Below are 21,780 nucleotides of genomic sequence, written 5' to 3'. Positions count from 1 at the left end.
GGCACCAAGCTTAGAAACAGTTGGCCTTAAGCAATATAATAAGATGCTCAGTTTTCCAGTTCCTCCTTGCTAACTGGCCTGGGTTTATGGAGAGGGAACACTTCCCCTTTCTCTCAGGGCCCCAATCATCCTGTGCTTTCTATTTATAGCACTGCTGTAAAGACTAGGGTTGCCAACCCTCCAGGACTGTCCTGGAGTCTCCAGGAATTAAAAGTTAATCTTTAATTAAAGATTATGTCTGTCATGTGATGAAACCTCCAGGAATACAGCCAACCAAAATTCAGAACCCCAGTAGAGAGCCCCTAGTTAGCCCCTTCTGTGCCCAGCTTGCACTGGGTTCTGTATATGAAAAGCCGTTTTCCTTATATGTCTTCATAATCCCTCCACTAATCCCCTCAGAAATACTAAAAGGCATTCTCAGTAAGGCTAGTTTCGGAGCCTCTATGCCAAGACATTTTGGCGGCACCGGCAAGCTTAAGTCACTCAGAGGTAAGATGTGGGGAGGGGTCTAAGGCCAGGCCCTATGAGATGTTCACAGAGAAGGGGTCCGGCAGGAGGAAAGAGGAACTGCAAAAAATGCTGTTGAAGGAGCAGTCAGAGAGATCGGAGAACCAAGACAGGACAGGATGTTGAGGAGGAGGAAATGATCAGCAGTGTTATAGCTGCCTTGATGCAGATGAGGTTGAAATACTGGCCACAAGATTTAGCCAGGAACGAGTCATTAGAGACTTTAGTTTCCATAGAGTGGAAATGACAGAAGCTACATTAGACTGTATGGCAGTGCATCCAATGCCCTCCTTTCTGCAGTGCCAGAGTGTATACTAGGGAGTCTGCTTCCTTTGACTCCAAGATCCAAAAGTGACTAGAGACAGTAGATATAAGCAGTTGTTCAGTGAGCTTAGAGGAAAGGGGAGATAGGATAGTGATTGAAAAGACATGTAGGACGGAGGGTAGTTTTTTGGAGGATGAGAGATACAAGAAGATGCCTATAGAAAGAGGGAGGGAAAACAAGGGTAAAGAAGGCCAGGAGGTCTAGACCCAAAGGGACAGATGGAGGAGTTAAAAGTAGGTGAGAGACCTCCAAGTGTGTGTCTGGGGAGAAGGAGGAAAGAGTTTTGGAAGGAGGGATGAAAAGAAAAGTCATATTGGTTCTTATTGATCTTCTCCTTGAAGAAGTTATCACAATCCTGGGCAAAGAGGAACAGTGGGAGGGTTTGAAGAGGGAATCACAGGTGATGAACATCAGTTTGACTCTGCCTGGTAAACTGTGTGTGTATATTGGAGTGGGGAGAAGAGGTGCATGTGTGCATGCTAAAAATAACTCATACAGTCCCACCTTGTTTTCGGCTGCTGTAGATCACTCACTTCTGCTTGCATTGCCTGTTTTCATTTCTGTTCCTCATTTAAAAAACCAGAGCAGATTATATGAAGTCAATATTTCCCTCTGACTGGCCCCTGGCTATGCAGCTCCGTTCTCCCATGGAGGTTTGTTCAAAGTGTAAAGTCTATAATTTTTTTTCCAATGCTCTTTGGAGCCCAGATGCTTAGAAACTTAGTGCCAGGAGTACATTTTACTATGTACTTCTGCTTTTCCTCTCCAACCTGTGATCCTTTCCCTCTCCAACCTGTGATCCTTTCCCACAAATTCAAGTGTGACTTGAAACATCATATGTCCCTGCAATATGTTCCTTTCCTTGCCCTTTGGCAGTGGGAATGGTTAGGCCAGCCTTCAGATGAGCCTCTCCAGAAACCTGAACACGAGACTGAACATAGCTACAGATTGCATAACGCTTTCTTTATTTCTTAATCTGTGACATTTCTTACTCTTCAGCTCTGCAGTTCTCTGACACAGCCCCAGTCTATCAGCAACAGACCAGTGTCTCTGGGACTACTGCATCCGATGAAGTGAGCTGTAGCTCACGAAAGCTTATGCTCAAATAAATTTGTTAGTCTCTAAGGTGCCACAAGTACTCCTTTTCTTTTTGCGAATACAGACTAACACGGCTGTTACTCTGACAGGAGAGTGGGGTGTGGGAGAGAAAACCTTTTGTAGTGATAAACACCCATTTTTTCATGGTCTGTGTGTGTAAAGACATCCTCATTTTTTTCATGGTCTGTGTATAAAAACATCCTCACTGTATTTTCCACTTTATGCATCCGATGAAGTGAGCTGTAGCTCACGAAAGCTTATGCTCAAATAAATTGGTTAGTCTCTAAGGTGCCACAAGTACTCCTTTTCTTTTTGCAAATACAGACTAACACGGCTGTTACTCTGGAACCTGGGACTACTCAGTATCCCAGCAGGACAGGGAGCTGAATTATAGGCCTTCTGTTCAATCTAGGTTCTTGTATACCGTGCCCCGTCACCATAGTATCTAAGCGCCTTCAAGCAATGCATCAAACAACATGACTAGAAGTGTGTGCAGTGGAATGTCTTGGTTTGGTAGGGATTTTTTTAACATATGCATCTGTTGCGATGTACAGTATAACCTTGATTTTACAAACGCCAGTCTTATGAATGACCAATTCTAGGAATGATTTTTCCTGAGAGGGGAAAAAAAATCACATAATGAAAGTCCTGTCAATGAAGAACAAGTCGACATCCCCTTGCATTCCAGTGCCGTCAGTGTATGGGAAATCACTTTGTGGTAGTTTGCATGGTGAGAAGAAAGCAATTCAGTGCTCTATACTGCAACTGATGTACCATACCCAGGGTCATTTTGGGATATTCTATGTTATGAACCCTCAATCTCCAATTAGTTCATAAAATATGGGTTCTACAGAATTCATGAGAGAGAAGACAGGTCAAAGAAATGTGCCTTGTATTTGGAGTGGAATGTGGGAAGGTTTGGTCCTTATTTCCTGGGGGGCCTGAGACTGCCCCCTGGCAAGCTTTACCACCAGCATAGAGAGTTCCGTTGTGCCAGAGGAGCAATGTTGTTGACCATGGTCTTCATCCTTTCAAAGTATTTGCAAATAATATTGCTCCTTAGATGGTAAAACTGATATGTGGCAGTTCTGGGGGGATTCTGCAGCGGTGGCGGTTTTCTTCACTCTGGGGTGGATTGGAGCCGACTGTTGTGACTGGTTGCTGTGCAGGCCCGTTCCCCAGCCCCTCGTTTGTGGTTGGATTGTGGGCAGCCCACAGGCTCCGGTCCATCCGGTTCCCCTTTTCTTTACTAGTTTTTGCTGTCTCTTTTCAGCTGTTCAGGCCAGATGTGTAGCTCTCTGCGGAAGTCTTGCTGTAAAACTGGTGGTGTGCGCTCCAGCCAATGCCCTCCTCTCTCTAGTTCTAGAGGGTATAGTAGGGAGTCTGCTTCCCTTGACTTCAAGCGCTGAGGGGTTTGGCCGGGTCTGCCAGTGCAGCCCTTGTGGAGGGCCGAGGAGTTACCGGAGGAGTGGATGCTCCAGAGGTGAGGGGTGGGTCTGTTGGATGATACCAGCATGCCCTCCTGCACACCAGCGCAAGGGGGAGCAGGGGCTGCTGCTGAGTAGGGTTGCCAACTTTGTAATATTTTAAAACCAAACACTCTAGTAGGAGTGCTAGAACCTCTCCTTCCCGTCCCTGCTCCACCCCTTCCCCACAGGTCCCAACCCTTCCCAGCCTCTTCCCCCCTGAGGCCCTGCTCCCATTCCGTCACTCGCAACTCTTCCCTTCTCTTCCCCATCTCTGCCTGGGTCAGGAGGGACTCGCCCGCAAAGCTGGGGCTGGGAGCTGCAGCTGCCCGACACAGGTAAGAGGCAGGCCCAGCTGAGTTGGGGCTGGAGCTGGTGATGACTTGGCTCCTCCCCACCTCCCCCACCCGTAGTAATCGGACTTTGGGTGTCCGGTCAGGTCCTCTTTTCAACCAGACTGGACACCTAGCCACCCTACTGCTGAGTGCTTTCTGTGGTTACCATGTAGACTAGGAAGTGTTGAGGAAGTGACCCACACTTGGCAGCAGGAGTTCCTCTTCCTATATCCTTCCTCTTCCTATATCCCAGGCCTGGATTTGGCCTAGAGAGAGCAGTCCCTGGGAAGAGAGCTTTGCAGGGTCCAGTTTACTTCTTGAAACACTGAGATGCCAGGGACCAGGCAAGCAGATGGGACGGTGCTTGGGGAAGTCAGGGTGGAGAAGAGGGAAGAGATTGCGCAGGGGAGGCAAAGGATGTAGGCGAGAGATGGAAAGTTCTAGGGCCAGCTGTGGGGCAGGGGAGAGATAGGCAGAACCCAGGGATTGAGGGAGAGGATGGGGAAACTTCTAGGGCAGAATAGAAGGCCATTTAGAGGGGATCTAGGAGTGGAGGAGAGGACTTGGGAACAAGTGGAGTGGGGGAGGGCAGGAGAAATCTTGAGGGGACCTGGAGAGTGAGAGGGATGGGAGAGAACTTGGATGGCAAAGCATCTCCATGGAAGGTTTCAGAGTAGCAGCCGTGTTAGTCTGTATCCGCAAAAAGAACAGGAGTACTTGTGGCACCTTAGAGACTAACAAATTTATTAGAGCATAATGGAAGGAGAGGATGGCAAACCTTGGTCCTCCTGTGAGGATCAGTGCTGTTTCCTGTTTAATCTCTCTAATTTAATCCCTTGGTCTCTGATGATCCTGATGTCACTGTCCTACTCCAATCCTCCAAGGTAATTGGAGCAGGTCTAGAGCAGTTGAGACCAGTCACTTGTTTACACTAGCTTGCTACTGCCTGTGACACAGGATCTGTGGTAGTGCAACAGTGGGGAACTGGAAGAAGAATACTAGTGTAGGTCAAGTCAAAAAGGGTGGAAATGAGGACCTGACTCCCCAGCTCCACTGGCTAAGAGGTGGCACTGGCTGGCACAAGTGAGAGAGCACCCATTCTTGTAGACCTCTTCTAGACCGGCAAAGAGACCAGTGCAGCATGCACTTTCTGGGCGTGCCCTGGCTGACTCAATGCCTCCTGGAGGTTTACCACTACCGTCCAGCTCCTCTGCGCATCCCTTCAACGCTAGCCCTTTGTGAGCAAGTGAGAAAATAAGTGTGAAATACTTGGTATGTTTTCAATGAGCCCTCCATATCCAAACAGCAATGCTCTCTGTTCCCCTCGGGTAATTTTCTGTAATGTCTAGCGCTAAATATACTTGAGGGTTGATGCACATTTAAAAGCTAAGCAGTAAGACGAGGATAGCACAGACCTGCTTGTTTGCCTGTCATCATCATTAGCATCATATTCCTATTACACCTCCTGCGTTTAGGGCAGTGATGAAGCTCCTCCACTCCTGTCCATTTCTGGCAAGTCTTTCAATGGTTCCCCAGCTGTGTCCAGGTTTTTCAGCTCGGCTTCCACAGCTTTTCGCCATGTTGTTTTCGGGCGGCCTCGTTTTCGCTTGCCTTCAGCTGTCCATCTTATTGCTACTCTGGTGATGGAATCAGTTTCCATCCGAAGCACATGACTGATCCTTCTCCATCTGCTGAGGCAATATTAAAGATCATGATATCTGTCTTATTGCAGTTGATTTTCAGTCCAATTTGCTGACTGAATGTGTTGAGGCGAGTTGTTTTTTCTTGTATATGGTGTTGGATATGTGATAGGGGAGCGACATCATCTGCAAAGTCCAGGTCTTCAAGGGATGAGAAGAGTGTCCATTTAATGCCTCTTGGCATGTCTTCTGTTGTATGCCGCATTACCCAGTCGATGGCAATGTTGAAGAGGATTGCAGACATGACACACCCCTGACGTACTCCTGTTTTGACTTCAAAACTGAGCTCACTGTGATCATCACTGCATGTAAAGTTGAAATAGAAGCTTTTGATGACATTGATGATGCGGAACGGGATTCCATATGCCCGCAGAATGCGCTATAGGCTTGTCCTGTGAATGCTGTCGAAAGCCTTCTCAAAGTCTATGAAATGTATGTTGCACTCTATTGTGTTTCGTAGAGTGAAGATCTGGTCTGTTGTTTGCCTGTGCTTGGTGTTTATTTTGGTTTCATCTTTATTATGGAAAAAGAGGTGTATGTGTCATTTTAATCATGGATGGATTAAACTCAGCGGGACAAGATGAGGCAGGTGATGATGTTGCTCAGCATGTGTTGCATGGGTTAGGTTTTCATGGTGTCATTTTAATGGGTAGCTATTTCCAGCTTTCCTTTTTAACTGTTGCCGAATTGTTTTGTTGTGCTTGCCCCGTCTGACTGTCTCCACCTATTGCCTCTTGTCTTATACTTCATGCATTAACTCTTTGGGATGGGACTGCTCTTTTGGTCTGTCTATGTTTGTATAGCACCTAGCACAATAGGGTCCTGATCCATGGCTATGTGCTTAACTTCTACAGTATTAATAATGTTACTCCGTTTGACCTGAGCAGCTAGCCAAAATTCAGGGTCTAGTAGGTTGTTCCAGTTAGGAGAAGAAATTGTTGCTAGATATTTCTCTGGTGCAGTTTTGTGTATTTACAAAGAATGTACAAAGTCCTTTGTCTCTGAAAACAGATGGAATCAACTAGCAGGGAACAGCTTATTTTGCTCACAGCACCAAAAACACTCTTTTCAGCCTGCATCCCTGACCCAAAACCTCTCCCCAGGTTTCTTCCAGGGTCAGCCACTAAGTTCCCTGTAAACCACGTGGCCACGCAGCAGCCTATTAAGCGCCACACAGGCGCTCAGGCAACTTGCTGGACTGGGACCTGCCGCAGCTGGGGGAGGGGTGCCCCAACCTAGCCCCAGACCTGCCGCGGCTGTGGGAGGAGCACCCCTCCCCTGGCCCAAACCCAGCCCCGGACCAGACCTGCCACAGCCAGGGGAGGGGCAGCTCTCACCCCCAGCCCAGGTGCTGCTGCGGGGAGAGAGAGCTGGGGGAGTCCTCTCTCTCTCCTTGCCATGGCCCTGGAACAGCCTTCACCCCAAACCTCTCATCCTCAGCCCCACCCCAGAGCGCACAGAGCCTTCACCCCACCCCACAACCCTCTGCCCCAGCCCTCAGCACTGGCCACACCCCAGAGCCTGCAACCCTAGGCAGAGCCCTCACTCACCTGCGCCCCAACCCTCTGCCCCAGTCCTGAGCCCCCTCCCACACTCCAAATCCCTCGGCCCCACCCCCACCACATGAATTTTGTTATGTATGACACATCACCTCCATATTGGTGCACATAACAAAATTAATTCTGCACATGTGTGGGAAAAATTAGAGGGAACACTGGTCAGCCACCATGCTTTCTACTGCACCTTCAGGCAGTTTCTCTGGGCTTGTCTACACAGACATCTACTTCACAAGAAACTGGGGTGTGAATCTACCCCGCCCTAGCTGTAGACAAGCCCTTACTCCCTCTATCTTTCCCAGGTTTTTATCTGTTCTGCCTCCCCATCCCTACCCCTAAAAAAACACTCAGCAAAAGCTCCTGGGTGGGTTCACATACTCCTTTTGTCTTTAGGTAGGGGCTTACTCTAGCAGTCATGTTAGTTGAAGGGTGAATTCATGCCTTTCAATCTCAATGAGGTTTTAACTCATCTCATAACAAAGTTTCACACAACTCATAACAATAACAACTGGAATCTCAGAGCAGAGGAAATGCTTTAGTAATCAAGAGGGAAACAAGGAGGAGACTGACTGAGGCTATGGGTATGTCTACACTACGAAATTAGGTCGAATTTATAGAAGTCGGTTTTGTAGAAAGCGGTTTTATACAGTTGATTGTGTGTGTCCCCACACAAGTGGTCTAAGTGCATGTAGTCGGCGGAGTGTGTCCACAGTACCGGGGCAACCCTGGACTTCCGGAGCGTTGCACTGTGGGTGGCTATCCCACAGTTCCCGCAGTCTCCGCCGCCCATCTGAATTCTGGGTAGAAATCCCAGTGCCTGATGGGGCTAAAACATTGTCGTGGGTGGTTCTGGGTACATATCATCAGGCCCCCGTTCCCTCCCTCCCTCCATGAAAGCAGGGGCAGACAATCGTTTTGCGCCTTTTTTCTTGAGTTACGTGTGCAGACACCATACCACGGCAAGCATGGAGCCCGCTCAGCAAACCGTCACCGTATGTCTCCTGGGTGCTGGCAGACGTGATACTGCAATGCTACACAGCAGCAGTTAATTGCCTTTTGGCAGCAGACAGTGCAGTATGAATGGTAGCCGTCATCGACGTAGTCCTGGGTGCTCTTTTAATCGGGTGCCTGGGCAAACATGGGAGTGACTCAGTCAGGTCATTTCCCTTTTAAGTTTCGTCTCGGGGCGATTCAGTCCTACAGGCCGTGCACTGTCTTTTAACCTCCAGCCAGCAGAAGATGATGGCTAGTCGTCATACTGCACCGTCTTCTGCCGAGCACCCAGGAGATAATGACAGCTAGCAATCGTACTGCACAGTCTGCTGCCAGCAAGATGTATAAAGATAGATGAAGTGGCTCAAAACAAGAAATAGACCAGATTTGTTTTGTATTCATTTTCTCCTCCTTCCCCCTGTGAACGGCCTGCCAAACCCAGTTTTGAGTTCTGTCCTTGAGGTTTTGAGTTCTATCCTTGAGGGGGCCATTCAGTTTCTCGCAAAGCCACCCCCTTTGTTGATTTTAATTCCCTGTAAACCAACCCTGTAAGCCATGTCGTCAGTTGCCCCTCCCTCCATCAGGGCAACGGCAGACAATCGTTCCGTGCCTTTTTTCTGTGCAGACGCCATACCACGGCAAGCATGGAGCCCGCTCAGATCACTTTGGCAATTAGGAGCACATTAAACACCACGTGCATAATCCAGCAGTATATGCAGCACCGGAACCTGGCAAAGCGATACTGGGCGAGTAGGCGACGTCAGCTCAGTAACGTGAGTGACGAGGACATGGACACAGACTTCTCTCAAAACGGGCCCTGGCAATGTGGGCATCATGGTGCTAATGGGCCAGGTTCATGCAGTGGAACGCCGATTTTGGGCTCGGGAAACAAGCACAGACGATGGGACCACATAGTGTTGCAGGTCTGGGACGATTCCCAGTGGTTGCGAAACTTTCGCATGTGTAAGGGCACTTTTATGGAATTTTGTGACTTGCTTTCCCATGCCCTGAGGCGCAAGAATACCAAGATGAGAGTAGCCCTCACAGTTGAGAAGCAAGTGGCGATAGCCCTGTGGAAGATTGCAATGCCAGACAGCTACTGGTCAGTCGGGAATCAATTTGGAGTGGGCAAATCTACTGTGGGGGCTGCTGTGATGCAAGTAGCCAACGCAATCAAAGATCTGCTGATATCAAGGGTAGTGACCCTGGGAAATGTGCAGGTCATAGTGGATGGCTTTGCTGCAATGGGATTCCCTAACTGTGGTGGGGCCATAGACGGAACCCATATCCCTATCTTGGCACCGGAGCACCAAGCCGGCGAGTACATAAACTGCAAGGGGTACTTTTCAATAGTGCTGCAAGCACTGGTGGATCACAAGGGACGTTTCACCAACATCAACATGGGATGGCTGGGAAAGGTACATGACGTTCACATCTTCAGGAACTCTGGTCTGTTTCAAAAGCTGCAGGAAGGGATTTTATTCCCAGACCAGAAAATAATTGTTGGGGACGTTGAAATGCCTATATGTATCCTTGGGGACCCAGCCTACCCCTTAATGCCATGGCTCATGAAGCCGTACACAGGCAGCCTGGACAGTGGTCAGGAGCTGTTCAGCTACAGGCTGAGCAAATGCAGAATGGTGGTAGAATGTGCATTTGGACGTTTAAAAGCGCGCTGGTGCAGTTTACTGACTCGGTTAGACCTCAGCGAAACCAATATTCCCACTGTTATTACTGCTTGCTGTGCGCTCCATAATATCTGTGAGAGTAAGGGGGAGACGTTTATGGCGGGGTGGGAGGTTGAGGCAAATCGCCTGGCTGCTGGTTTCGCACAGCCAGACACTAGCGTGGTTAGAAGAGCACAGGAGGGTGCGGTGCGCATCAGAGAAGCTTTGAAAACCAGTTTCATGACTGGACAGGCTACGGTATGAAAGTTCTGTTTGTTTCTCCATGATGAAAACCACCGCCCCTTGTTTCACTCTACTTCCCTGTTAGCTAACCACCCTCCTCGCCTCCCTTCGATCACCGCTGTCAGAGGTAATAAAGTCATTGTTGCTTCACATTCATGCATTCTTTATTCATTCATCACACAAATAGGGGGATAACTACCAAGGTAGCCCGGGAGGGGTGGTGGAGGAGAGAAACACTAGGAGGGGTGGTGGAGGAGGGAAGGACAAAGCCACACAGCACTTTAAAAGTTTAAAACTTTAAAACTTATTGAATGCCAGCCTTCTGTTGCTTGGGCAATCCTCTGGGGTGGAGTGGCCGGGTGGCCAAAGGCCCCCCCACCACGTTCTTGGGTGTCTGGGTGAGGAGGCTATGGAACTTGGGGAGGAGGGTGGTTGGTTACACAGGGCCTGTAGCGGCGGTCTGTGCTCCTGCTGCCTTTCCTGCAGCTCAACCATACACTGGAGCATATTGGTTTGATCCTCCAGCAGCCTCAGCATTGAATCCTGCCTCCTCTCATCACGCTGCTGCCACATTTGAGCTTCAGCCCGCCACTTACTCTCTTCAGCCCGCCACCTACTCTCTTCAGCCCGCCACCTCTCCTCCCGGTCATATTGTGCTTTCCTGCACTCTGACATTGTCTGCCTCCACGCAGTCGTCTGTGCTATGTCAGTGTGGGAGGACACCATGAGCTCAGAGAACATTTCATCATGAGTGCGTTTTTTTCGCCTTCTAATCTTCACTAGCCTCTGGGAAGGAGAAGATCCTGTGATCATTGAAACACATGCAGCTGGTGGAGAAAAAAAAGAGGCAGTGGTATTTAAAAAGATACATTTTCTAAAACAATGGCTACACTCTTTCATGGTAAACCTTGCTGTTAACATTACATACACAGCACATGTGCTTTCGTTCCAAGATCGCATTTTGCCTCCCCCCACCACGTGGCTAGCCCCTCACCCCCTCCCCCCGCCCCCCGGCTAACAGCGGGGAACATTTCTGTTCAGCCACAGGCAAACAGCCCAGCAGGAACGGGCACCTCTGCATGTCCCCTTAAGAAAAGCACTCTATTTCAACCAGGAGACCATGAATGATATCACTCTCCTGAGGATAACACAGAGAAATAAAGAATGGATGTTATTTGAATGCCAGCAAACATACACTGCAATGCTTTGTTCTACAATGATTCCCGAGTACGTGCTACTGGCCTGGTGTGGTAAAGTGTCCACACCATGGTGGGTGGAATAAGGCTGCCCTCCCCAGAAACCTTTTGCAAAGGTTTTGGGAGTACATCCAGGAGAGCTGCAAATGCCAGGGAAAATTAATCATTAAACATGCTTGCTTTTAAACCATGTATAGTATTTTAAAAGGTACACTCACCAGAGGTCCCTTCTCTGCCTGGCGGGTCCAGGAGGCAGCCTTGGGTGGGTACGGGGGGACTGCCTCCAGGTCCAGAGTGAGAAACAGTTTCTGGCTGTCGGGAAAACTGGTTTCTCTGCTTGCTTGCTGTGAGCTATCTATAACTTCATCATCATCATCTTCCTCATCCCCAAAACCTGCTTCTGTGTTGCCTCCATCTCCATTGAAGGAGTCAAACAACACGACTGGGGTCGTGGTGGCTGAACCCCCTAAAATGGCATGCAGCTCATCATAGAAGCGGCATGTTTGGGGCTCTGACCTGGAGCGGCCGTTTGCCTCTCTGGTTTTCTGGTAGGCTTGCCTCAGCTCCTTAAGTTTCATGCGGCGTTGGTTCAGGTCCTTGTTATGGCCTCTGTCCTTCATGCCCTGGGAGATTTTGACAAATGTTTTGGCATTTCGAAAACTGGAATGGAGTTCTGATAGCACGGATTCCTCTCTCCATACAGCAATCAGATCCCGTACCTCCCGTTTGGTCCATGCTGGAGCTCTTTTGCGATTCTGGGACTCCATCACGGTCACCTCTGCTGATGAGCTCTGGCCAGCGTGGCAAGCTGCAGGTGACCATGCAAACAGGAAATTGAAATTCAAAAGTTTGCGGGCCTTTTCCTGTCTACCTGGCCAGTGCATCTAAGTTGAGAGTGCTGTCCAGAGCGGTCACAATAGAGCACTCTGGGATAGCTCCCAGAGGCCAGTACCGTCTAATTGCGTCCACAGTACCCCAAATTCGACCCGGCAAGGCCAATTTAAGCGCTAATCCACTTGTCAGAGGTGGATTAAGGAAATCAATTTTAAGAACCCTTTAAGTCGAAAAAAAGGGCTTCATCGTGTGGACGGGTGCAGGTTTACATCGATTTAACGCTGCTAAATTCGATCTAAACTCCTAGTGTAGACCAGGGCTATGTCTACACTAGCACTTTTGTCAGTAAAACTTTTGTTGGTCAGGAGTGTGGAAAAAAACACCCCAACTGACATAAGTTACACTGACAGAAGCGCCAGTGTGGACAGCGCTATGATACTGCCTCTTGTTGGGGGTGGTTTAATTATGCCAACGGGAGAGCTCTCTCCCGTCGGCATAGAATGGCTACATAGGAGACCTTACAGTAGCTCAGCAGCATTGGTACAGCTGTGCCACTGTAAGGTCTCTAGTGTAGACATAGTCTGAATTACTTAAATTCTGTCCCAGTGTAACTTCACTGATTTCAGGATCCTTTTGTATTATGGATTAGATACAGGAGCCATATTTCTTTCATTTTCACTGGGTCTCTGAGTCGTAGGTATTACCATCAGTCAGTATCAACAACTGTAAAATGGCTGGGACGGATACATATGGCCAAGCACTGTTTGCATTTCCACTGGTGCAAAACCTGAGTAACTCTTGAAGTCAGTGCAAGTGAGAGCAGAATTTGACCTGCAGTGTTCTGCAGAGGTTGCAAGTTCTAGATATTCCAACCAGCAGTTTGTTGCAACCCCTTTTACCTGGTGTAGTAATGGCCTTACATAAATATCATTGTGTCTGAGCCTGAGTACTATGCTTTATGCTGAAAGTGACACTTTCCACAGTGTCCTGGTAATAACTATTACAGAATTCAGGAACACCCTTGTGCACAGATCTTTCAGACTGAATTCTCAAAAGCACCTGATAATGTTTTGTGTGAAAGTTTCTTTCCATGCTTTTTAAAAGACATTTATGTCCACTAGGAATAATATATCCTGATCACTTTTCCACAGGTAGCCAAACCTTCAGATGTGTTTGCTCGATACCGAAAACATTGCTCCCCTAATTTCTGGGCTGTGGTCTCATTCTCTCGAAGGAATCAAGATGAGATCTTGTTATGGCTGGGATTCCCTAAACGTGTTTCAGAAATAGTGCTTTTGCTGCACAGATGTGGGCATAAGTAATCTCCCCGCTCTTCTTGCCCCAGGGATGGGAGCTGACCTGGTATGGAGATGCCTGCCACATAGCAGGTAATTCTTTGGCTCTGTAGCCCTTAAATGGGAAACACCTGTTCTCCAACAAGCCAGACAAAGAGCCCCACTGCTTAATGTGAGGTGAGGTCATTCTGCTTGTTGGGGTTTGTACCATTGTTTCTCATGTTCAAGCTCTTGATTTGCCTGTGTTTGACTCTTGAACAAAATACATATGCTGATAAGGATCCGAGGCTGACCAAACCCAAATGGGTCTGTTAAAGGCCACACATACAGTTAATGACAAAGAAGGATTTGTTAAAACTTGTATGGAAAGCTCATGTATGTTAATAATGATAAAAGCAAAAATTTGAAAACTAGATTAATGTGCCGCAGCCACCACCAATCTGAGACTGTCCAGACTGAGACTCTGTAGCAATTTATTTCAAATTTAGGTAAAGTCCTACTACTTAAAGAATAAATGGTGTGATCTAGGGCGGATCAGACAGAATAGCTCTTCTCTAGTCTTGCCTCCTGATAGCAGTGTTTGCTGTTGCTATTGAGTGCTCACGGGGACTGTGTTCACAAATGTATGTTGCTCATGGTCCCCTTTAAGCCAGTAGAAAGTAACCTGGTGGAACTGGAAATCATCTACACATAGGCTACTCTCTCCTATTTGCATCAGGGCTTGCTGCGTGTATGTGTGTGGGCTTGTTATGATTTCAGAAAGCCCACGATCTGCCACTGCAGGACAAACGAGAACTGTATTTCCACCAGGAAGAATAGACCATGAAAAGCATTTGGATTGGCGCCTAAAATCTGATAGTCCTAGAGTGTAACTGTAGAAGCAGCTGCTGACACAGGTGTCTCCTTTTCATCCTTGCTTGCTACCTGTGGTATAGAGGATTGTCAATCTGTGTACTGCCACAGTGAGCCAATGATTTTATATCACTAGGTCTCAATGTGGAGGCAAAACGCTGGGACCACATGAATGGTGGCTGCTGTAGCCTGGGGGATCTGACATTCCTCAATTCATTGATCTCTATGCTTGAAGCTGCCAATCAATGGCTATTAGCAAGGATGGCGTATCTAGTCTCTGTTTGCCAGAAGCTGGGAATGGGCAAGAGGGTGACACTTGATGATTACCTGTTCTGTTCATTCCCTCTGGGGCGCCTGGCATTGGCCATGGTCAGAAGACAGGATACCAGGCTAGATGGATCTTTGGTCTGAACCAGTATGGCCATTCTTATGATCTGATTGATCTGTAGCTTTGCCTCTAAAGACCCCAGGATGTTTGCTATCCCTAAAGATGTGTTTTCAGACATAAGGGCCAGCAGTGAACTTTTTGCAGAGTTTCAACCAGCAAGAGATGATCTTGAAAAGTGACTTTAGCCACAATGGTGAATAAGTGCATCATGAAATACACTGTGTTCATGGTGCCTGGATCTCCTTAAGATGCCTCTAACACAGGCTCTATCAGCTCATGACTCTCTTTGTGCAACACATGCTGAGTAGGTGGCAGCAAAATGAGATGTGTGGTCATTCTATGTTCTTGCCTGAATAGCAACCCAGCTTTGTGGACACCACTGTAGTATCTCACAGGCATTAGTCAGAACTTGAAATCACCTTCATCTTTGTGGGACTTGAACATTTTAACATTTCTTTCCAAATAAAGTCAGACTTTTTAAAAACATGGATAATCCTTTTGGAGTCCCAGCTGACAAGCCCAAGGTTGTGGTTGATTCACCTCTGAACTTGTTTTAAATTCCTAAATATAGACTTAGAAAACTAACTCGAGACACTCAAGTGTCAACATTTTGATCTTAAAACTTTTAAAATTTCAATGGTTTGCTGGCCCATTTATTTGAGCCTAATTATGCCTAGTTATTTGAATACTGGAAGGGATACTAATAGGTGCATTTGATTGTGTTTCTCTTGCAATCCAAAAGTGAGGGAAGATTCCTACCACATACAACCAAAATAAAATGTTGCCCATGCTCCTTGCTCTCAGTAAGTATGAGAATCGATCCTATCAATACTTCTGCTTTTATAGATCTTTGTCACTCTGAAGCCAAACACACTTTAAAATTAAATGGCCATAGAAGTGGGATCTCTTCCACTTGGCTTCACCGAATCTTTGAGATTGCTGTTTTTGCTGATGCTGGCGGGGGCATGTGTGCATATCTGTTTGTGTTTATACTGTGTGAGCTGTTCTGCACGGAAGCCTGTGGTCAGGTAGATGCTGAAAGCTGGGCTGCCTTTCTCTGGACAGTATTAGCCGATTTTTTTTCTCTCTTTCTTTACTTTGCCTCCAGTGAGGAGCGACATTTCTGTGGTAGGGAATGATCTGCAGTGATGTTTGCCAATGTCTGTGTTCTGTGGGTTGTTTCAGGCATCGGAAGGCGTTCCGGTGAAGTACTTCGACAACTTGGACGAACTGATAGAGTTTTACAAGAAGGAGAACATGGGTCTGGTATGGCACCTGAAATATCCTGTCCAACGGGAAGAGGAGGAGGCAGCTGATGATCCAGAGGAGGATGCAGGTAAAAAATCCAGCGGAAAGGTAGATGGTTTGGACCTTGGAGTGAAACAGACTTGATGTATGCTGGAGATGATGGGAGTGCTGGCAGGAGCTTTCTTGGAGTTTCTCAGCAGTGCTATGTGCCTGCGACTCCTATTGACTCCATTAGGAGGTATGAGTGCTCAGGGCCTCTGAAAATCAGGCCCCTTTGGGTATGTCTATACAGCAGAGGTTCTCAAACTGTGGGTCAGGACCCCAATGTGGGTCACTACCCTTTTTAATGGGGTCACCAGGGCTGGTTTAGACTTGCTGGGGCCCAGGGCCAAAGTTGAAGGGTGTCAGCCCTGGGCAGCAGGGCTGAGGTTACAGCCCTTCAGCCTGGGACTGAAGCCCTTGGCCTTGGCTTTGTCGTCCCCCCCTGCCTGGGGTGGTGTTGCTTGTCCTTTGCCCCCCTCCCCTGGACAGCAGGGCTAAGGCGGGTTCAGGCTTCGGTCCCCGCTCCTGGGGTCATGTAGTAATTTTTGTTGTCAGAAGATAGTCGCAGTGAAATGAAGTTTGAGAACCTCTGCTATACAGCAATGTAAGCCCAGGCTCGAGCCTGGGCTCAGGCCTAACCCCTCTTGCATCCACACACCACTTGTGTTAACCTAGGGCTTGAACCTAGGGGCTCAGGGCCCTGCAGAGCTGGAGGGTCCAAGCCCATGTTAAGCTGAGACCCTATTACTTTCCAGTGTGCATGGCTCCAGCATGACTTGGGTCCTGGAAGTCCTCCAGAGGTATCCCTTAGTCCTCTCTATGCCAACAATCTGTGGTGCAGTCTATTGCACTCTATTGCAAATGGAAGCCACTCCTCCCTTTGCAAACGGCAGCACCTCAGATCAGCGTTAAGCCATCATCTGGTAAACACAGGTCTGTAAGCACACTATCAGAGAGCCTGCAGGGTTTGCAACGGAAAATGATCAAAAGAAGCTTTCTGCAAAGAAAGCTGTTTCCTGGACACAAGAGCATGGCCAGATTTTGGTGCACACTGTCCTTATGGGGACCTGAGTCCCATCTATAGCAATGTCACAGTTAGGAAAGAAGGCAGTAGAGTTTTCCCATAGTGCACCACACTTGTACGGCTAGAGTGTCGACACTTGGGGTGGGGTGGGGGGTGCACTTGGCACTCTGAGAGCGGGTTACTCTGACTCAGGTCTGTGCTGTACAATGTGGATGACAGAGCCCTAGGTTCGAATAGGGATCAGAATATCCTTAACCCAGGGTTAAAATGAAGTGTAGATGCTCAAGCCCAGGGTTCCCTAACACACATAGCCCACTTGAGTCCACTAACCCTAGGCTGCCACTGCTGTGCAGACATACCCTTTATACCTCTGTGCTATGGAGAATATATCTAATAATTATGAGCTTGTTCAGGTGCGCTTTGATACCACAGTGATGATTCCTTTACTACTACCTCGTAGACAGTTGGGTGAGAAGGTCCTGGCTGGACCTGGCACACACCTCCTGATTTGGCATTTCCATCACAGGCCTGCAGTATCAGTGGTGGATTTTCTGACGTAACATGGTTCGAGGGGCCTGCTGTTGGATTTCCTTCTGACTGAGGATGGGGAAACAGGTAGCGTGAGGATGGCTGACCTCAGTTTGTCAGGTTTAAGACAGAAAGGAAATCATGGACTCCACCTGTGTCTATACTACAATGTTGCACTGTTACAAGCTGCAGCAGTGCAGGACATTTTTGCTAGCTGCCTTGTTTTGCATGCACACATTGCACGGTGTCCATATACAAGACCCTCTGCAAGCATTGTAGGGCTGGGGGATTGTTGCACCTACCCCATTGTGCCACGTACAGCTCCCTGGAGCTGGGGGCAGAAGGTCTATGGTATAGAATATCTCTGACTCTTATTCATATTTTTGGTTTGTTCTGTCAGCTGCTGCAAATGGTTCTGTCCTGCACTAAGAGCAGAATCAAGCAGTGGATTATATTGGCTGCCCCCATTTTCTACACACTCCCCGGGAATGAGCCACATTTTGTGCAGAGGCACATTAGCTGCCCTTTCTGCTGTGTCTGGAAGATTCATGTTCCATACCACTAGGACAGGATCATGGCTTCGCAGGCCAGTTTGAGCCTGAATCTTTGATGTTTGCCATCAAAGGTCAGTCCCTTGGGAGGACTTTGGTGTTGGCCAGGTGCTCTAAGTGAAGAGCAGTCCTGGAGGAGAGGAGAGAGAATACTGCACTGCTTCATGGGGTTCTCCCCCCAAAAGAGACATGAAAGTGAGGTTTCTGGTGCTGGGACCCTAGTAGCTGTCTGTGGAGTTAAGGGTTCTATACAAAGCTGATCAGAAACATTTTGACTAGCCATTATTTTTATTAGAATGTGCTGATTCTTCAGAATCTAAACATTCCATGGGACTATGTTCTTTTGATGAAATACCACCAGAAACCAGAGAGGGTCCCAATGGAAAACCTGTCAGCTGACTTGCCAGCCTGCCCACACAGCTCCTGAGCAGCCAGGGCTCCCAGCCTCCATAGCAGGGACTTGAAGCCAGGGTGCCTGAGACCCAGACTAATGCTGTAATCACTGGACCATTCTTTCTCTCCTCTTTTGTCTGTCTATCTAGAAATGCTGGGCATGACCATGAACCTGATTATCTTCAGGGTAAAACCTCTTTGACATAGCCTGCCCATCGCGCGCGCGCACACACACACACACACACACACACACACACACACACACACACTCTCACTGATCTTGTGAGGGCTGGAAAATATTGACAAGAATGACATTTCAATGAGAAACTGACACCATTTTTTGGAAAACCTGTTAGTTATTTTCTCATTTTCTGCCCAGCTCTGTTAATCTCCCAGCTCTCAGAATGGGGGAGAGAGGTGCAGGAAGAAGAATAAACAGAAGGGCAGGAAGTTGAAAAAAGTTCTTGTTGCCACTCTACTTGCCTCTGGATAGAGCAGTGGGTCTCAAACTTTTGTACTGGTGACCCCTTTCACATAGCAAGCCTCTGAGTGTGACCTCTCTTATAAATTAAAAATACTTTAAAATATATTTAATACCATTATAAATGGTGGAGGCAAAGCAGGGTTTGGGGTGGAGGCTTAAAGCTCGTGACCCCCTGAGGGGTCCCGACCCCCAGTTTGAGAACTCCTGGGCTAGAGGAAGAGAAGTGAAAATGTGATCTTTTAGTGTAATGCCAGTCACACCCACAATTCAGTTTTGTAAGGTGCTTAGGTACCATCATTCTGGAGCCAGATGAAAGCCTAGAGCATGTCTTTGTCATATATGTTTCGTTGTTAAGTCTCCTATCCCTGTGGAATCTAAGCATGGAAGTATTGATCTAACTCAGAGGTGGGCAAACTATGGCCCACGGGCCACATCCGGCCCATGGGACCGTTCTGCCTGGCCCCTGAGCTCCCGGCCGGGGAGACTAGCCCTAGGCCCCTCCCCTGCTGTCCCCCCTCCCCTGCAGCCTAAGCTCACTGTGCTGCTGGCGCAATGCTCTGGGCAGCGGGGCTGCGAGCTCCTGGGGCAGCACAGCTGCAGAGCCCGGCCTGACCCGGTGCTCTGTGCTGCACGATGCATGGCTGGCTCCAGCCGGGTGGCACGGCTTCCTGTCCTGGTGCAGCCATGCCGCCAGCCACCGGTGCTCCAGGCAGCACGGTAAGGGGGCAGTGAGCAGTGGGGGTTGGATAGAGGGTAGGGGAGTTCAGGAGGTGGTCAGGGGCTGGGAGTGTGGATAGGGGTTGGGGCAGTCAGAGAGCAGAGAATAGGGGGGTTGAATGGGGCAGACGTCCCGTGGGGGCTGTCAGAGAACGGGGGGTGGGGGGGGTGGAAGGGGCAGGAGTCCCGGGGGGGCCATCAAGGGGCAAGAAGCAGGAGGGGTCAGATAGGGGGCGGGGGCCGGGCCACGCCTGGCTGTTTGGGGAGGCACAGCCTCCCTTAACCGGCCCTCCATACAATTTCAGAAACCCAATGCAGCCCTCAGGCCAAAAAGTTTGCCTGCCCTGATCTAACTGCAGCACCAATCAGTCATGCTGGTGCTTATTATTTCTTTCTCTCTGTGAGTCACAATGTGCACAGGAGCTATTGACCATGCTTTTCAGGAAAATAAGCATCACTCTCTCATTTTTAAGCACAGCCAAGTACTATGTGCATTACAAAGTGAGGGGAGATTGTTAACAAGGGAGAATATCATTGGGTTAAACGCAGCTATAGCCACTTCCCACCAAAGAGACAGAGTGCTGTTGAATTGAATGGCGTGGCTTTGGGGGGGCCTACACTGGAGAGTGGAGGGAGTTTTCAGCTGGGATGAATGCTCTGAATGCCCCTGTGACCGTACTGCATTAAATGGAAGGGGTTGATTTGCACTCAGCATTCATTGTTACTGCCTTTCTCTGGACATATTTACTAATTTTAGCTGCCTGTTCTCAGCCTATTTGTACTCCCCCCCAACCCACTTCTCTTGCACTGTGCCCGTCATGGAGATGTAGGGACTCAGATACTGGAGTTCTGTGACTGGAGAAGCTGCTCATCATGTCGGCACCCAGACCTTTTTTTGTTATGAACAAATGGAGACTAGGATGGAGGCTGCTAAACCCACTTAACCTGAAGTAGCTTCATTTACGGTGGATGGAAGTTAAATCCGTGTGTCTGTCCATATTTCCAGAGATGTAGCCCCTTATACATCTCCCTCTCCCATGTAGCTCCTGGGCACTGTCCCACTCCACTGATGATCCATTATAATAATAATAATACCTAGCCATGATATACCATGTGCACATTTTCAAAGAACTGCACAAATATTAATCAATCTTCATAATGATCAGGAGATTTAAGTTAAGTGACTTGACCAAATCTAGTCAATAAGCCAGTGCCAGAGCCCAGGATTATTGCTTATGCGTTCTGGGTTCACAGCGCTCAACTAAGCCCACTACACCACACCACTGAATTCAGTGGGAACAGGATTGGGCCCTTATCAATAGCAAGGTCTGATCTGATGAATTTCAGATCTTTTCAGTTCAGCGATTGCAGGCCAATTAATCTGGATTGATTTTGCACTGACTGCCACTGTGATGCAGACGATATTGTGGATCAGAATGGGAGGCAAGTGCTCTAGGTGTGTTGCCAAAATTATTTTGTTTCCCTTCCTTCATGTCAGACCCTGTACCAACCCCACCCATATTACCCCCACGACCCTTCCTGGTGGCACTCCCGGCAAGTGAGACGAAAGAAGCGTCTCCTCTGAATGAAAGTTCCAAGGTGGCAGAAGTCAGCAAACTGTCCCTTTCTGAGACACTACTTCAACGGCTGCAGTCCCAGGACACCAGCAGGTGAGCTATGGTCATTCACTGCTCTCAAGAAATGTAGATAGATGGGCAATCGAATCAACACCGACGCCTTCACGGGAGTTGGTAAGGTGCTGCATTTGGGAAAGGTGTCACTGATATCACAGCTATTTCAGTGCCCTCTATTGTGGGAGAGGGGATGTGGGGCCTGCGTCTAATCTCACACTTATTTTACCCCGTGTAACTCCATGGGCTTCAGAGGAGTCACTCCTGATTTACACAATTAAAGGGAAGTCAGAATCAGGTCCATTCTCTCTTAGACATTAAAGTAATACAGTGGCTACTCCTTAAGGTAGCGCTCATGCTCTGGCATGGAAGAAATGTTCTCCTGAAGTATAAAACAATGTACTGGCCTCCCCCATGAAGAGATTTCCTAACGTATGGTAAGATAATATCGGAGAGGCTAGAATAGTAACCATGTGCCTAAACCATAGAGATTGTGGGCCAGATCCTTAACGTGTGCAAATTGGCAAGTCTTCATTGGTTGCAATGGAGTTACACTGATTTATGCCAGCTGAGGGTCTGGCCCCATCTAAGTATGTGGCTGTCTGAATACATCACGCACCATAGCCTGTTGAATCTGGACACCCATTCAAGCATCAGAGGAAGCTGGTTACATCTAGGGTGACCAGATCCTCAGTGTTAAAAATCAG

The 21,780-nt window shown here is 48.3% G+C and overlaps 1 protein-coding gene across 3 annotated transcripts in view; it reads left to right on the top strand.

Annotated features, from left to right (window-relative positions):
- Positions 1 to 21,780, top strand: part of INPP5D (inositol polyphosphate-5-phosphatase D) — a 79,459-nt gene that overhangs the window by 25,121 nt on the left and 32,558 nt on the right. For all 3 annotated transcript variants that reach the window (XM_073360194.2, XM_073360193.2, XM_073360192.2), the window contains 2 exons: positions 15,641 to 15,791; positions 20,941 to 21,112. In XM_073360194.2, coding sequence (XP_073216295.1) covers positions 15,641 to 15,791; positions 20,941 to 21,112 — 323 coding nt within the window. The remainder of the gene's footprint in view (positions 1 to 15,640; positions 15,792 to 20,940; positions 21,113 to 21,780) is intronic.

Source organism: Lepidochelys kempii, chromosome 9 (genome assembly GCF_965140285.1).
Source record: "Lepidochelys kempii isolate rLepKem1 chromosome 9, rLepKem1.hap1, whole genome shotgun sequence".
In the NCBI taxonomy this organism is placed as follows: domain Eukaryota; kingdom Metazoa; phylum Chordata; order Testudines; family Cheloniidae; genus Lepidochelys; species Lepidochelys kempii.
Note: the sequence above shows the minus strand (reverse complement) of the source record. Positions and strands in the feature narration are given on the sequence as shown.